Genomic DNA, 18,317 nt, shown 5'->3' with positions numbered 1-18,317 from the left:
GCAATAATATGCAGGCACATAAATACATATAATTCTTGCTTTAATGAATTATATATGTCTGATCCACTCAAAGTCGTTCAGACCTATAAAAATAACAGTAAGAACAGTTGATGTAAACTGTGCTTAATACTTAAAAAGGTGATTTACATTTTTTATTTTTACTAAAAATAAACTCTATAATGCAGATATTGATGTTGCTTAAGGAGACAACTGATCTGAGAATAAAAGTGAAAAACTAATTTTTGTTAATCATATTTGCAGTAAGTGATGCTGTTTACAACATACTCCATGCTGAGACAGTGTGATCCTGAAATCATGTGTATAGCCAGCCTACTGTCTAGTACATTTTTATACTTTGGAAAAGATGCATTCACAATTTACTTAAAGTTCACTTAAATCATGACCAATCATTATAAATGACCTACGTGTATGACTATTTTTGAAGTGGCCAAAGAACTTACATATACTGATTCAGGAATAGCAGGGGCCAGGATAGAATCCACAGAACTCAAGAAGGTTAACAAGCCAAAGGGTCCAAGTAAGGATATTTCAGTCCCACTTTGGAGGGAGAATAAAGCAATCATGGGGGCAGAAGCAGGGAGGGACTTGGATGATAGAGGAGAAGAGGAGGGAAAAGGAGGATCATTATCAGAAATGGGACCAGAGCAGAATGAAGACCTGAGTGTCAGCAGAATGATTGGAAACAGACAACCTCTGGAGGTGGGATGTAGGTGACCCCCTACAATGTACTAGAGACCTGAGAGGTGAGGGATCCTGAGGACTGAAATGGATGGACCTTAGATGAAATGCCCAACAGTGCAGAGAGGGAACTTGTAGAGTCCACCTCCAGTAGAAAGACAGGGTATCAAGTGGAGAGATGGGGTTGCCATCCCACAGTCAATATTTCTGACCCATATTGTATCTGTCTGAATGAATTGGAGGGACAAAAGTGGAGAAGAAACTGAAGGAAAGGAAGTCAGGTCGAAACTAGGATCCATCTCAAGGGGAAGCTCCAATGCCTAACAGTATTACTTATACTGTGTACTTATAGACAGTAGCCTAGCATGGCTGCCTTCCAAGAGGCCCAACAAGTATCTGACTAATACTGATGCAGATACACCAAACCAATGGACTGAAGTCGTGGACTGCTGTGGTTGAATTAGAGAAAGGCTGGGAAAAGTTTAGGAGGGCAAACCTATAGGAAGACCAGCAGCCTCAACTGCCCTGGACTCCTGAGATATCTCAGACACTGAACCACTAAGGGAGGCCTTGCAGATTCAGATGGGGTGGGGTGGTGGGGTTTAGGGGGTTGGGACATAGTCTTGGAGACCGGGGAGGAGGAATGGAATGAAGCACTGCAGGAGTGCAGACCAGGAGATAGATAACGACCAAACTGCATAAAAAAGATTTTAAAAGAAAAAAAGACTAAAGATATATATTTTTTTAATTACCAAATTAAAAAGTCTCTAAAAGGGGTGAAAGGGTCAGGGGTTATACCAAGCACTGTAATCCATTATCATCTGAATTCTGCCCCATTCAATTTCATAAAACTTAGCCCAGTAGTGTCAACCATCTAATGCTGAGACCACTTAATAAACTACCTCACATATTTAAACATCTCATGTGAGATGAACACCTATTCTTTATTCCTCTAGTCATATTAACTCTCAATAAATGGGGCTCAACAATGTCTGCTTACCCTATTTTAGGGCTTTATCTTCAAATTCTCCCACATTCTACCCACAAACTTATTCCAAAGACCGTGAACAACAGTGAGATTATGGGAGCAACAATCCCCTATCTGCACAAGTTTTCTGTATGACTTTCTTTTTCTTGCTGTGACAGTATACCTGCCAAAATCAAGGTAAGGAAGGAAGCTCTCACAATTTAAGGGTACAGACAACTATAGTGGAAGAGACATGGTAATAGAAGCTAAGCACGTTGCATTCATAGTCAGACAGCAGAGAGATGAAGACTGGGGGTCATTTCATAATGCTGCCTACACTAAGTGTGTGAGACCCTAATTTTGTTAAAAATGTTAGTTAAAAATAAATGACTTCACACTCAGAAGTTTGTTTCATATTGATTCTAAATGTCATCAGGTTGACTATAAATAAAATTAACCATCATAGTCTCCAACAATTCAAATGATTTGGAGAAAAAGGAATAAGGCTGCAGGTATCACAAAACTTGATTTCAAGACACACTACAAGGACTTTTGGAAAAGAACTCCAATTGCTAACAAATAGTGCCAAGAATTACCAAAAGTGATTTCATGAAATTTTAACAGTTCTGGGAATCAAAGAGAACGATCAAATGAGGGGAATACCAATGAAATTTGAGAAAAATCTTTACTAAATAAACATCTATCAGATCATTGAAATCTAGAATATACAAATAAAACATTTATTACATGTCCAAACCCTGGCACATGAAATAGAAAATGTTCTGCAAAGATGAACAACAAATATCCAATAAACAAAGAAAGTGTTTAGCATATTAATAATCAGAGAAATTTTAATCATAACCAGCTTGGAATTCTTTCTCTCTCCAGTAACTATCAAATAAGTACAAATGCTGATGAGAATGTGTGGAGATGAGGAAACATATACAATAATAGTTGGGGTGCATTTAGTGTATTTACTATGGGAATCAATATGAAGGTACTTCAAGAAATCTGTGATCAGAACTACCACATGAGTCACCTACACCAGTTCTGTGTGCATGACTGAAGAACTCTCTACATATGACAGAGATAACTGCTTAACTGTGCTTATTGTTGCACTATTCATTGAAGGCAAGTTATGGAACCACCCTAGATATCAGTCAATGATTAATGGAAAAGAAGATGGTATATATGAACAGTGTAACTTAATTCAATTACAAAGGAAAATGAAATTATGCTGTTTGATAAATGTGGGTGTAGCTAGATATCATCATACTAAATAAAATAAGGAATACACAGAAGAACAAATACATGTTTTCTCTAACTTGCATTTTCTAGAATCGTATAAGATGGGACACAGGAGGAACTAAGGAGGGTAGAAGGACTGGGACAAGGGACAACTTACTGAGGGTAGTGAATGAGAAGGGATGAAGAACAATGTGCATGTAAAATCCCAAATAAAATGTTTATGTGCAACATAATTCTGCATAACTCTACATAATTCTATATAAACTCTAAGTACAGTGAGTTTGTATCACTAAAGTAGTTTGTATATTAAAAACAAACATACCATATTTTTTATACACTGTTAACAACATTTAACTAATATTAGACTATAGAATCATTTTTCTGTACCTGTAGAATGGCCTCCCAGGTAAGCCTAAAGGATCAATGAATGCACGTTCCAGATACATCAGCTGGTCATTCATAATTCTCAGTAATATGGGGCTAAAAGTGAAATTAATAAAGTTATATCTTTATGCCAATATAAATATTACCTAATATACTAAAAGTTTACAACAAAATAAAGCTCAATGGTGCATTTTAAAATATTATACCATGCAAATTAATAACAGAAGTAACATTAGAGAAACTGAACAGGTTGCATTTATATATTCAGAAATATTTGTAACAACAATTAGTGATAAAATGAGGTCATGACAAAAGGTATCCAGTAGGTACCCAGGGAGGACTACCCCTTCTAAGAGGTGAAAGGAAGGGATAGTGTTGGAGGGTACTTATATCAGGGAGGGCAGGGAATTAGCAAGCTGTGTTTGGGATGTAAAGTGAACGAATAAAGAAACTCATGGCAAAAAAAAAAAAAACTATTTTAAGTAATATTATAGGAAAAATATAATGTTGAACAGGTAGTACTTATAAATTAAAAAATATGATAACAACTTTACTGAAAACTGAGGTCCTGATTTCTAAAACTGGGCAAAGGAGATATGGAATGTTTGAAGGGAGGTAAAGATAGAGATGATGTAATTATATTCTAATCTCAAAACCTAAAGTAATAAATTAAATGCAAATATCAGCACATATTCTCTCCAAATACCAGGAATCCAATAAAATATTATTCTACTAAAACATAAACTATAAAGCAGTAACATACTGGTGGGAAAATGTGATATTAAATTTAATGTATACAGAAATGAGACTTAATCAGTCTGAGTTTATATTTACTATCAAGATTAGAGATCCTCATCAAAATTGAAATGAGAAATGCTATTAATTTCTATTAAGTTTATACAAACTACGAATATTTAACAGGTGACACTGTATAATATTCCTTCTATTAAAGAAGAATTTGTCGGCCTGAGCATCAGCAGCAGACATCTTGGTTCCGGGACCCAGCAGAGAGTATTCTGCACAGGTGAGAGTACGGAATACAGAAGCTAAAAGTTTCTGGGACAGGCGGGAGCCACAAAGCTTCTAAGGCAGCCCCCTTTTCGGGCCCCAGACATCCGTCCACTTCCCAGCCAGAGGAAAGGGGTCCGCCCAGCACAGGAGCACTTTGCCTGTGAATCAGCAGCAGGCATCTTGGTTCCAGGACCCCGCCAAGTGTATTCTGCACAGCTCCAGAGATTACCAGATGGCAAAGGCAAATGTAAGAATCCTACTAACAGAAATCAAGACCACTCACCATCATTAGAATGCAGCACTCCCAACCCACATAGTCCTGGGGACCCCAACACAACTGAAAAGCTAGACCCGGATTTAAAAGCATACCTCATGATGATGGTAGAGGACATAAAGAAGGACTTTTATAATTCATTTAAAGAAATACAGGAGAACAGTGCTAAATAGTTACAAGCCCTTAAAGAAAAATAGGAAAATACAACCAAATAGATAAAAGTCCTTAAAGAAAACCAGGAAAACACATCCAAACAGGTGATGGAAATGAACAAAACCATACTAGACCTAAAAAGGGAAGTAGACACAATAAAGAAAACCCAAAGTGAGGCAACGCTGGAGATAGAAACCTAGGAAAGAAATCTGGAACCATAGATGTGAGCATCAGCAACAGAATACAATAGATGGAAAAGAGAATCTCAGGTGCAGAAGATTCCATAGAGAACATCGGCACAAAAATCAAAGAAAATACAAAACGCAAAAGGATCCTAACTCAAAACATCCAGGAAATACAGGACACAATGAGAAGACCAAACCTACAGATAATAAGAGTAGATGAGAATGAAGATTTTCAACTTAAAGGGCCAGCAAATATCTTCAACAAATTTATAGAATAAAACTTTCCAAACCTAAAGAAAGAGATGCCCATGAACATACAGCAAGCATACAGAACTCCAAATAGAGTGGACCAGAAAAGAAATTCCTCCCGACACATAATAATCAGAACAACAAATGCACTAAATAAAGATAGAATATTAAAAGCAGTAAGGGAGAAAGGTCAAGTAACATATAAAGGCAGGCCTATCAGAATTACACCAGAGACTATAAAAGCCAGAATTTCCTGGACAGATGTTATACAGACACGAAGGAACACAAATAACAGCCCAGGCTACTATACCCAGCCAAACTCTCAATTACCATAGATGGAGAAACCAAAGTATTCCATGACAAAAACAAAATTCAAACATTATTAGCCCTTCAAAGGATAATAACAGGAAAAAACCAATACAAGGACAGAAATCAAGCACTAAAAAATCAAGAAAGTAACCCCTCAACAAACCTAAAAAGAAGACAGCCACAAGAACAGAATGCCAACTCTAACAACAAAAATAAAAGGAAGCAACAATTACTTTTCCTTAATATCTCTTAGTATCAATAGACTCAATTGCCCAATAAAAAGACATAGACTAACAGACTGGCTACACAAACAGGACCCAACATTTTTTTTAATTAATTTTTTAATAGGTATTTTCCTCCTTTACATATCAATGCTATCCCAAAAGTCCCACATACCCACCTCCCCAATCCCTTACCCACCCACTCCCCCTTTTTGGCCCTGGGATTCCCCTGTACTGGGGCATATAAAGTTTGCAAGTCCAATGGGACTCTCTTTGCAGTGATGGCTGACTAGGCCATCTTTTGATGCATATGCAGCTAGAGACAAGAGCTCCGGGGTACTGGTTAGTTCATATTGTTGTTCCACATATAGGGTTGCAGTTCCCTTTAGCTCCTTGGGTAATTTCTGTAGCTCCTCCATTGGGGGCTGTGTGATCCATCCAATAGCTGACTGTGATCATCCACTTCTGTGTTTGGTAGGCCCTGGCATAGTCTCACAAGAGACAGCTATATCTGGAGGACCCAACATTCTGCTTCTTACAGGAAAGGCATCTCAGGGAAAAAGACAGACACTACCTCAGAGTGTAAGGCTGGAAAACAATTTTCCAAGTAAATGGTAGGAAGAAACAAGCTGGAGTAGCCATTTTAATATCGAATAATATCGACTTCCAACCCAAAGTTATCAAAAAAAGACAAGGAGGGATACTTCATACTCATCAAAGATAAAATACTCCAAGAGGAACTCTCAATTATGAATATCTATGCTCCAAATGCAAGGGCAGCCACATTCATTAAAGACACGTTAGTAAAGCTCAAAGCACACATTGCACCTCACAAAATAATAGTGGGAGACTTCAACACACCACTTTCATCAATGGACAGATCATGGAGACAGAAACTAAACAGGGACACAGTGAAACTAACACAAGTTATGAAACAAATGGACTTAACAGCTATCTACAGAACATTTTAACCTAAAACAAAAGGATATACCTTCTTCTCAGCACCTCACGGAACCTTTTCCAAAATTGACCATATAATTAATTGGTCACAAAACAGGCCTCAACAGATACAAAAATATTGAAATTGTCCCAAGTATCCTATCAGACCACCATGGACTAAGGCTGATCTTCAATAACAACATAAATAATGGAAAGCCAACCATTTACGTGGAAAATGAACAACACTCTTCTCAATGATACCTTGGTCAAAGAAGGAATAAAGAAAGAAATTAAGGACTTTTTAGAGTTTAATAAAAATGAAGCCACAACATACCCAAACCTATGGGACACAATGAAAGCATTTCTAAGAGGAAAACTCATAGCTCTGAGTGCATCCAAAAAGAAACTGGAGAAAGCACACACTAGCAGCTTGACAACACATCAAAAAGCTCTAGAAAAAAAGGAAGAAAATTCACCCATGAGGAGTAGACAGCAGGCAATAATCAAACTCATGGGTGAAATCAACCAAGTGGAAACAAGAAGTAATATTCAAAGAATTAACCAAATGAGGAGGAAATAAAAAAGATAAATAAACCCTTAGCTAGACTCACTAGGGGGCACAGGGACAACATCCTAATTAACAAAATCAGAAACGAAAAGGAATACATAACAACAGATCCTGAAGAAATCCAAAACACCATCATATCCTTCTACAAAAGGCTATACTCAACAAAACTGAAAAACCTGTACGAAATGGACAAATTTCTAGACAGATACGATGTACCAAAGTTAAATCAGGATCAAGTTAACGATCCAAACAGTCCCATATCCCCTAAGAAATAGAAGCAGTCATTAATAGTCTCCCAGCCAAAAAAAAGCCCAGGACCAGATGGGATTAGTGCAGAGTTCTATCAGACCTTCAAGGAAGATCTAATCCCAGTTCTGCACAAACTATTCCACAAAATACAAACAGAAGGTACTCTACCCAACTCATTCTATGAAGCCATAATTACTCTGATACCTAAAACACAGAAAGATCCAACAAAGATAAAGAACTTCAGACCAATTTCCCTTATGAATATAGATGCAAAAATCCTCAATAAAATTCTCGCTAACCGAATCCAAGAACACATTAAAGCAATCATCCATCCTGACCAAGTAGGTTTTATTCCAGGGATGCAGGGATGGTTTAATATACAGAAATTCATCAATGTAAACTATTATATAAACAAACTCAAAGACAAAAACCACATGATCATATCGTTAGATGCAGAAAAAGCACTCCACAAGATCCAACACCCATTCATGGTAAAAGTTTTGCAAAGATCAGGAATTCAAGGCCCATAACTAAACATGATTAAAGCAATCTACAGCAAACCAGTAGCCAACATCAAAGTAAATGGTGAGAAGCTGGAAGAAATCCCACTAAAATCAGGGACTAGACAAGGCTGTCCACTATATGCATACCTATTCAACATTGTACTTGAAGTCCTAGACAGAGCAATTCGAAAACAAAAGGAGATAAAGGGAATACAAATTGAAAAAGATGATGTCAAAATATCACATTTTGCAGATTATATGATAGTATATGTAAGTGACCCTAAAAATTCCACCAGAGAACTCCTAAACCTGATAAACAGCTTCAGTGAAGAAGCTGGATATAAAATTTACTCAAACAAGTCAATGGCTTTTCTATACACAAAGAACAAACAGGCTGAGAAAGAAATTAGGGAAACAATACCCTTCTCAATAGTTACAAATAATATAAAATATCTTGGCATGACCCTAACTAAGGAAGTGAAAGTTCTGTATGATAAAAACTTCAAGTCTCTGAAGAAAAAAATTAAAGAAGATCTCAGAGGATGGAAAGATCTCCCATGCTCATAGATTGGCAGGATCAACATTGTAAAAATGGTTATCTTCCCAAAAGCAATCTAGAGATTCAATGCAATCCCCATCAAAATTCCAACTCAATTCTTCAACGAATTAGAAAGAGCAATCTGCAATTTTATCTGGAATATCAAAAAAACCTAGGATAGCAAAAACTCTTCTCAAGGATAAAAGAACCTCTGGTGGAATCACCATGCCTGACCTAAAGCTTTACTACAGAGCAATTGTGATAAAAACTGCATGGTACTGGTATAGTAACAGAAAAGTAGACCAATGGAATAGAATTGAAGACCCAGTAATAAAACCACACAACTATGGTCACTTGATCTTCAACAAGGGCGCTAAAACCATCCAATGGAAGAAAGACAGCATTTTCAACAATTGGTGCTGGCACAACTGGTTGTTATCATGTAGAAGAATGCAAATCGATCTATTCCTATCTCCTTGTACTAAGGTCAAATCTAAGTGGATCAAAGAACTTCACATAAAACCAGAGACACTGAAAATTATAGAAGAGAAAGTGGGGAAAAGCCTTGAAGATATGGGCACAGGGGAAAAATTCCTGAATAGAAAAGCAATGGCTTGCACTGTAAGATTGAGAATTGACAAATGGGACCTCATGAAACTCCAAAGCTTCTGCAAGGCAACAGACACCATCAATAAGACAAAAAGACCACCAACAGATTGGGAAAGGATCTTTACATATCCTAAATCAGATAGGGGACTAATATCCAATATATAAAAAGAACTCAAGAAGGTGGACTAGAGAAAATCAAATAACACCATTAAAAAATGGGGCTCAGAACTGAACAAAGAATTCTTACCTGAGAAATACCGAATGGCAGAGAAGCATCTGAAAAAATGTTCAGCATCATTAATAATCTGGGAAATGCAAATCAAAACAACCCTGAGATTCCACCTCATGCCAGTCAGAATGGATAAGATCAAAAATTCAGATGACAGCATATTCTGGAGAGGATGTGGAGAAAGAGGAACAGTCCTCCATTGTTGGTGGGATTGCAACTGTCCCACCACTCTGGAAATCAGTCTGGCGGTTCCTTAGAAAATTGGACATAGTACTACTGGAGGATCCAGCAATACCTCTCCTGGGCATATATCCAGAAGATGTCCCAACCAGTAAGAAGGATACATGCTCTACTATGTTCATAGCAGCCTTATTTATAATAGCCAGAAGCTGGAAAGAACCCAGATGCCCCTCAACAGAAGAATGGATACAGAAAATGTGGTACATTTACACAATGGAGTACTACTCAGCTATTAAAAATAATGAACTTATGAAATTTCTAGGCAAATGGATGGACCTGGAGGGTATCATCCTGAGTGAGGTAACACAATCACAAAGGAACTCACACAATATGTACTCACTGATAAGTGGATATTAGCCCAAAACTTAGGACACCCAATATAGAAGATACAATTTGCTAAACGCATGAAACTCAAGAAGAATGAAGACCAAAGTGTGGACACTGTGCCCCTTCTTAGAATTGGGAACAAAACACCCATGGAAGGAGTTACTGGGACAATGTTTGGAGCTGTGACCAAAGGAAGGACCATCTAGAGACTGCCATATCCGGGAATCCACCCCATAATCATCTTCCAAAAGCTGACACCATTGCATACACTAGCAAGATTTTGCTGAAAGGACCCAGATATAGCTATCTCTTGTGAGACTATGCTGGGGCCTAGCAAACACAGAAGTGGATGCTCATAGTCAGCTAATGGATGGATCACAAGGCTCCCAATGGAGGAGCTAGAGAAAGTACCCAAGGAGCTAAAGGGATCTGCAACCCTATAGGTGGAACAATATTATGAACTAACCAGTACCCCGGAGCTCTTTACTCTAGCTGCATATGTATCAAAAGATGGCCTAGTTGGCCATCACTGGAAAGAGAGGCCCATTGGACACACAAACTTTATATGCCCCAGTACAGGGGAATGCCAGGGCCAAAAGAATGTGAATGGGTGGGTAGGGAATTGGGGGTAGGGTATGGGGGATTTTTGGGATAGCATTGGAAATGTAATTGAGGAAAATACATAATAAAAATATTAAAAATAAAAAAGAAGAATTTGTCAAATATATCATCCTTACTTTCTATTTTCATCAGCATTCAAATGTCATACAGCAAACACTCTTACAGATTCCAAGTTCCTAAGGGCCATGTGTTATTAAGGTTGTAATTGTAAATAAAAATTTACACCAAAAAAAATTCCACCAAAAAGCCCTTGGGTAGCTCATCTGATTTTAGCACAATTAAGCCAGGATACAATTTAGTGAAAATTATCACTTTAATAAATAGTGTTATTTTATCCATTAGTTTATCTATATTTTCATTTTATATTACTTTTAATGAGAATAATATGAAACTGTCACTGATACTTTTTTGTTTTGTTCTGTTTTTGTTTGTTTGTTTTGTTTTTTTTTTTCAAGACAGGGTTTCTCTGTATAGCCCTAGCTGTCCTGGAAATCACTTTGTAGACTAGGCTGACCTCGAACTCACAAATCCACCTGCATCTGCCTCCCAAGTGCTGGGATTAAATGCTTGTGCAACCATGCCTGGCTGATTCTTCTGACTGCTTTTATAGAAAGTTTTAATTTTAAAACAACCCTGCACATTATACAGGATTGCAACTTCATTTTGCAAACTAAGGATCTGTTTGCCAGTTTATACTTTTGCAATGAAACAGGGTAAATATTGTAATATTTTAAAACTCTTCTTATGGTTCAGTGGTTCCGTTTTACACAGAATTAATATTTGTCTAGGAGTTCACATATTTACTTCACAGTATTTATTATTATTATTATTTTAGAATTTTTACTAGAGGTGGAGAGGATGGTCTGTGTGTAGACATAATGACTTCTAGTAGAAGTTGAGAAGCACCCTGCAAGAATAAAGGAATCAGGATGGAGAATGATGCAAAGTGAAACCAAATTATATTTGAGCCAACACTGTAGTTGCCTAGTTGCATCCAATAGTCTGGCATGAGGAAGGCACTGCCATCTAGCTGCAATTCATGTCAAATAAAATCTGAATGACAGGCAATACTGAACACAATGCATTAGAGGGAAGACAGAAATATAAAACAATTTTCAAAGGTATTTCAGCAATGCAAATATGAATTAATGATATTTTACATATATAGTCATGTATATAATTATATATTTTGATTAATTGATTAATTGAGGACATACTTGCTTTTGTCTAACTCTTGTAGTCTCTGATTGAACTTAGATGCAACATCTGTAAAATTATTTACTGCAGAAAACAGTGAATCTGAAAGAGAAATCCAAGTTAGCAAAAGTTTTAAAAACATGGTTTCTAAAGCAGGTAAGGTAGTAATGTCTGCAGTCTCATCATTTTGGAAGCCAAAACAGAAAGATCACTCCAGCCCATGAGTTTAAAACTGGTCAATGTAAGACTTGCAAGCTCATTTCAGTAAAAGAAACAAAGCCTCGGGGGTTTTAATGGTCTCTATACAGATAAAAAATGTGGAAACAATATAGAAAACTATTTTATGAAGTATTTATATATTTTGAGCATCTATGTAATTCAGAACAGATCTTAAGAGAAAAAGAATATCTGATCTAGTACAATAGAAATAACAATGAGAAATATTTAGAAACACAGGAGTCAAATTGAAAGGTAAACTGCAACATACCAAATGATATCATGTAAACCTTCATCTCTTGTGGATGCTTCATTGAAATATTGTAGATAGTGTCAGCATACTTCTTCAGAGCTACAGCATAACTTTGGCAGTCAAAGGGAAGCACTATAGAATTGGCAAGTTCAAATACCATCACTCCTCGAACCTGGGCCACAGTGAGGTGGTATTTATATGTTGGATCATAAAATTTTGCTACCAACTCATATGTTTCATAGACACTGTGATAGAGAGGATAGCTGCTGACTTTGTTAGTTTTCTAGGAGAAAAAAAAAAAAAACAAAAACAAAATGCATCTCTTTAAGATAGCTTATAACAACCCCTATTCCACAACCCCTATTCCACAACCCCTATTCCATGATATTTACTGCAGTGTTATTATGGTGGTTTGAAAACTAGGCATTAGTTAGGGAAGCAGAAAACCCGGCCTGAGTAGGGGCACAAGCCTCTTCCGTTCTGACCAGCACTGAGGTAGCTAGGGCGCAGAGTCTGCTGACACCTGCCAGCTACTCACAACACCAGCCATGGGATCTTAATAGTACAGGTGATCCAGCCACCCTCCCAGCCAGAGGACAGATGTCCGCCCGGCTCGGGAGCCCTTTGCCTCAGGAGCAGCAGAAGCCATCTTGGTTCCGGTTCTCCACCGAACTTAGGAACTTAGTCTGCACAGGTGAGAGTTTACACCACAGAAGCTGACAGTTTCTGGGACAAGCGGGAGCCACACAGCCTCTGAGGCAGCACCCTTTTCGGGCCCCAGACATCTGGCCACCCTCCAGGCCAGAGGACAGGTGTCCACCCGGCTCAGGAGGCTTTTGCCTCTAGATTGGCAGTAGCCATCTTGATTCCGAGACTCCAACAAACATAGTGTGCACAGGTGAGAGTGTGTACCACACAAACTGACAGCTTCTGTGACCCGCCAAAGCAACACAGCTTCTGGGAAAGGTCCTGTTTTGGGCCTTCATCTTCGGCCAGAAGGAGGTCCAAACACCAGATGTCTGTGCACCTTCCCTGTAAGAGGAGAGCTTGCCTGCAGAGACTGCTCTGACCACTGAAACTCAGAGGAGAGAGCCTGTCTCCCAGGTCTGCTTATAGAGGATAACAGAATCACCAGAAGAACAATCTCTAAACAGAGACAACTATAACAACTAACTTCAGAGATTACCAGATGGCGAAAGGTAAACGTAATAATCTTACTAACAGAAACCAAGACCACTCACCATCATCAGACCCCAGCACTCCCACTTTGCCCAGTCCAGGGCACCCCAACACACCGGAAAAGCTAGACCCGGATCTAAAAGCATATTTCATGATGATGGTAGAGGACATCAATAAGGACTTTAATAGCACATTTAAAGAAATATAGGAGAACACTGCTAAACAGGTAGAAGACATTAAAGAGGAAGCACAAAAATCCCTTAAAGAATTGCAGGAGAACACTGCAAAACAGGTAGAAGATATTAAAGAGGAAGCACAAAAATCCCTTAAAGAATTGCAGGAAAACAATACCAAACAGGTGATGGAATTGAATAAAACCATCCAAGACCTAAAAAGGGAAGTAGACACAATAAAGAAAACCCAAATTGAGGCAACACTGGAGATAGAAACCCTAGAAAAAAATCTGGAAACATAGATTCTAGCATCAGCAACAGAATACAAGAGATGGAAGAGAGATTCTCAGGTGCAAAAGACTCCATAGAGAACATCAGCAAAACAATCAAAGAAAATACAAAATCCAAAAAGATCCTAACTCAAAACATCCAGGAAATCCAGGACACAATGAGAAGAACAAACCTATCAATAATAGTAGTAGATGAGAATGAAGATTTTTCAACTCAAAGGACCAGCAAATATCTTCAACAAAATTATAGAACAAAACTTCCCAAACCTAAAGAAAGAGATGCCCATGAACATGCAAGAAGCCTACAGAACTCCAAATAGACTGGACCAGAAAAGAAATTCCTCCCCACACATAATAATCAGAACAACAAATGCACTAAATAAAGATAGAATACTAAAAGCATTAAGGGAAAAAGGTCAAGTAACATATAAAGGCAAGCCTATCAGAATTACACCAGATTTTTCACCAGAGACTATGAAAGCCAGAAGGGCCTGGACAGATGTTATACAGAAACTAAGAGAACACAAATTCCAGTCCAGGCTACTATACCCAGCCAAACTCTCAATTACCATAGATGGAGAAACCAAATTATTCCACAACAAAGCCAATTTCACATATTATCTTTTCATGAATCCAGCCCTTCAAAGGATAATAACAGAAAAAAAAAAAAAAAAAAAAAAAAAAAAAACAATACAAGGACGGAAACCACATCCTAGAAAAAGCAAGGAGGTAATCCCTCAACAAACGTAAAAGAAGACAGCCACAAGAACAGAATGCCAACTCTAACAACAAAAATAAAAGGAAGCAATAATAACTATTCCTTAATATCTCTTAATATCAATGGACTCAACTCCCCAATAAAAAGAGATAGACTAACAGATTGGCTACACAAATAGGACACAACATTTTGCTGCTTACAGGAAACTCACCTCGGAGAAAAAGATAGACATTACCTCAGCAAGATTTTGCTGAAAGGACTCAGATATAGCTGTCTCTTGTGAGACAATGCAGGGACCTAGCAAACACAGAAGTGGATGCTCACAGTCAGCCATTGGATGGATCACAGGGCCCCCAATGGAGGAGGTAGAGAAAGTACCCAAGGAGCTAAAGGGATCTGCAACCCTATAGGTGGAACAGCATTATGAACTAACCAGTACCCCAGAGCTCTTGACTCTAGCTGCATATATATCAAAAGATGGCCTAGTTAGCCATCACTGGAAAGAGAGGCCCATTGGATTTGCAAACTTTATATGACCCAGTACAGGGGAACTCCAAGGCCAAAAAGTGGGAGTGTGTGCATAGGGGAGTGGGGGGGGGTGTATTGGGGACTTTTTGGATAGCATTGGAAATGTAAATTAGGAAAATACCTAATAAAAAATTAATTCTAAAAAAAAAAAGAAAGAAAAAAAAAAGAAAACTAGCAGACAGGGATCATGTAAACTAAGATTCTTATAACTTAATAAAGGACTACCCTAGGCATGTACAGATAGACACACGTGTACACATGCTGCAAAAATAATATGAAAACATTCCCTAAGAAACACACCTAAGACTTTTCAACCAAAATATAAGAGATATAGAAGTTTGTAAAGAGGCCAAAGAAAGGACTATGTAGTACTGCATTAGAAAATCAATTATTTAAGGAGAGAGTTGAGGAATAAATAAACACCAGTGGAGCAAATTTATGAATTTATGAAGTAGAACTCTGTATCACTGAAAATCCTCCAAATAAAACTCTGAGAGATAGTATGCTGACCAGTGGAGAAAACAGAGAGAGCCCCATAGTGAACTTGGGGTCTTTCTAAGGAGAGAGAGGTGATGCTCATGAGAGGCCAAATCTTTTAAGTTCATACTCCATTTTAGAAAACCAAACCTAAGTTAGAATTTAGTTAAACTAACAGGTAGTACCTAGCAGTAGTTTCCAAGTTGACCTGCAACAAAACCCAGTCTCTAAGCTAATCCCCAACAATACTAGCATTTCCATACTACACCCTCAACAAGACCAGAGTCTCCAGGTTATTCCCCTAACAAACCTGCACCCCTCTGATTATAATTTCCCCCCTTCTTAAAGACCAGCAATGCAGAGGGGAGCAGAAATTAAGTTATGATATGACTCTCAGCACCAAACAATTTTTGTTAAAGACCACAGTAGCTTTCCAATTAGATGCTTGCACACTTATCTCCTGCTTGCTGCTTATTTTAAAGTCTTCCCCTGATAGACATTTGGGAGTTCCCCACCATCAAAACCCTCCTGCATGTTGGAGGCGAGTGGGGATGGGGGGATGCGGAGGCTAGCTCAAATAGAATAATATAGAATAAATAGAATAAAATAAATAAATATCCAGATATAAAGAACACTTTATTTAGTATAATTCTGAGAGACAGAGACTGTGACATTATTAATTTGGATGAGTTTAATTCTGAATTCAAAGTTGATTCATTTGGCAATTCCCTGGATTTGATTGGTTTAGTTTCATATGTCAAATGTATTTATTTTCATCTTAACCCCCATAAAAACTCAACTTTTTACCCCCAAAAGATCTCTGGCTGAGGGCAAGTAACTTGATCAAGTGATAATACATACAAAGATTCACTGATGTCTGAATAATCCCCTCTGACTTTAGAGTTTAAGCACAATAGGAATTTAGAGTTGGGTCCAATCTTTTTTCCTGTGACTATATTCTTCCTTTTAATCATCTTTAGTGAATTGAATAATCAGTTTAATAATTGTGCTGGCTAGTTTTATGTCAACTTGCCAAAAGCTGGAGTTATCTGAGAGGAGGAAAACTCAACTGAGATAATGCTTCCATAAGATCAGGCTGTAGACAAGCATGTAGGGTCTTTTATTAATTAGTGATTGATGGAGGAAGTACCAAAATTATTGTGGGTAGATGCCATCTTTGGGCTGGTGATCCTGTTTTTATAATAAGGCAGGCTGAGCAAGTCAGAACAAGCAAGTCAGTAAGCAGCACCTATCTATGGATTATGCATCAGCTCTTTGCCTATAGGTTTAATCCCTGACTTCCTGTGATAATGACCAGTGACATGGAAGTGTGAACCTATTAAACCTTTCTTTCCCAAGCTCATTTGGTCAGGAAGTTTCATCACAGCATTAATAAACCTAAGTAAGACAATAACTATTGCTTTTTTTCTTTAATAACATATATTTGAAAATGAAAGTATATGTATAAGATATTACTTACAAATTAAAAATTAAAATTAGGTTAAAATTAGTACAAAATTAAAAAGAAAAACCTCAGTATAAAACAGAAAACATGGGTGCAGTTAACATATGATTCATAAATTGCTAGCAAGAAGCTTTTACAGAACTAATACAGATTTTATAATGTATACATTTTTTTAAATGATTTTTCGAGACAGGATTTCTCTGTGTAGCCCTGGCTGTTCTGGAACTCACTTTGTAGACAAGGATGGCTTCAAACTCAGAAATCTGCCTGCCTTTGCCTCCCGAGTTCTGGGATTAAAGTGTGTGCCACTACACCCTCAATCTATACATTTTTAAAGCTTACTAAAGATTTATCAATCACTAAATACAAGAAATAAAAATGATTTATGGTTTTGTTGCTTTATATCAATATTTATTAAGTGATTTTTTTTTGTTTGATGATCTGAGCTACAATAACAGACAGAAGTCCAAATATTGTCATATCTTACTTGGTTTGATAAATTTGGAGTGAAAGTAAGTAAAGATGAGCCCAACATAATTCTCAGGAACTTAAATTATGAAGTAAATATTGAGTCACTGAATCAATAAAACATAATATATTTAAGGCAGTGTTTTTCAACCTTACTAATGTTGTGACCCTTTAACAGGGTACCTCATATTGTGGTGACACCAAATCATAAAACTGTATTTGTTACTACTTTATAATTGTAACTTTGTTACTATTATGGATCATAACATTAAGATCTGATAAGAAGGATATATAATAATGACCTCTAGGAGGGACATTTGACCCACAAGGGGTCAAGACACACAACCTGAGAACTGTTGATTTAAGGGAAAACATTAGGAAAAGATCAGGGGAAAAGATGAGTGCAACTGGAATGTGAATACAGGCTCAGGGTAACAAAGGCAGGACAAAGAACCAATGAGACATCTCTATGACTTTCCAGTACTCCCCTTCCTCTAATAAGTCTTAAAGTAAAACTTATTAATTTGGTTAAAACATACCCATACTTAATCTGTAAGGATTCTCTAACTCAGACTTACCCAATTTTTAGTATATCGGGCTCTGCCAGAAGCAATTCCAAGTCTTTGGAAGAATACTTCAAAATCATTGCCAGACCCCAGCTTGCTAATTCTGAGAGACAAAAATCAGTATAATTAGTTCAGAGTACTCTGTTCATTCTATAAAGACCAAAGATCAGTTTCTACATTCTAGTCATACCATTTTAAATATGAGAGCATTAGACATACAGTTGAAATAAGATATTTTTTTCTGGTACTGAAAAATGTACTTCT

General features: G+C 37.4%; 1 protein-coding gene across 3 annotated transcripts in view; it reads right to left on the bottom strand.

Annotated features, from left to right (window-relative positions):
* Positions 1 to 18,317, bottom strand: part of Folh1 (folate hydrolase 1) — a 67,316-nt gene that overhangs the window by 4,013 nt on the left and 44,986 nt on the right. For 2 of the 3 annotated variants that reach the window (XM_085841553.1, XM_085841552.1), the window contains 4 exons: positions 18,066 to 18,156; positions 12,208 to 12,472; positions 11,741 to 11,822; positions 3,302 to 3,394 (listed from right to left, as the gene is read on the bottom strand). In XM_085841553.1, coding sequence (XP_085697679.1) covers positions 3,302 to 3,394; positions 11,741 to 11,822; positions 12,208 to 12,472; positions 18,066 to 18,156 — 531 coding nt within the window. Of the gene's footprint in view, positions 1 to 45; positions 84 to 3,301; positions 3,395 to 11,740; positions 11,823 to 12,207; positions 12,473 to 18,065; positions 18,157 to 18,317 lie in introns of those variants that run through there. The other variant, XM_085841554.1, reaches the window with a different exon arrangement.

This window comes from Mus caroli, unplaced genomic scaffold (genome assembly GCF_978045245.1).
Source record: "Mus caroli unplaced genomic scaffold, Mus_caroli_1 scaffold_8, whole genome shotgun sequence".
In the NCBI taxonomy this organism is placed as follows: Eukaryota; Metazoa; Chordata; class Mammalia; order Rodentia; family Muridae; genus Mus; species Mus caroli.
This window is presented reverse-complemented; position numbering and strand designations above follow the sequence as displayed.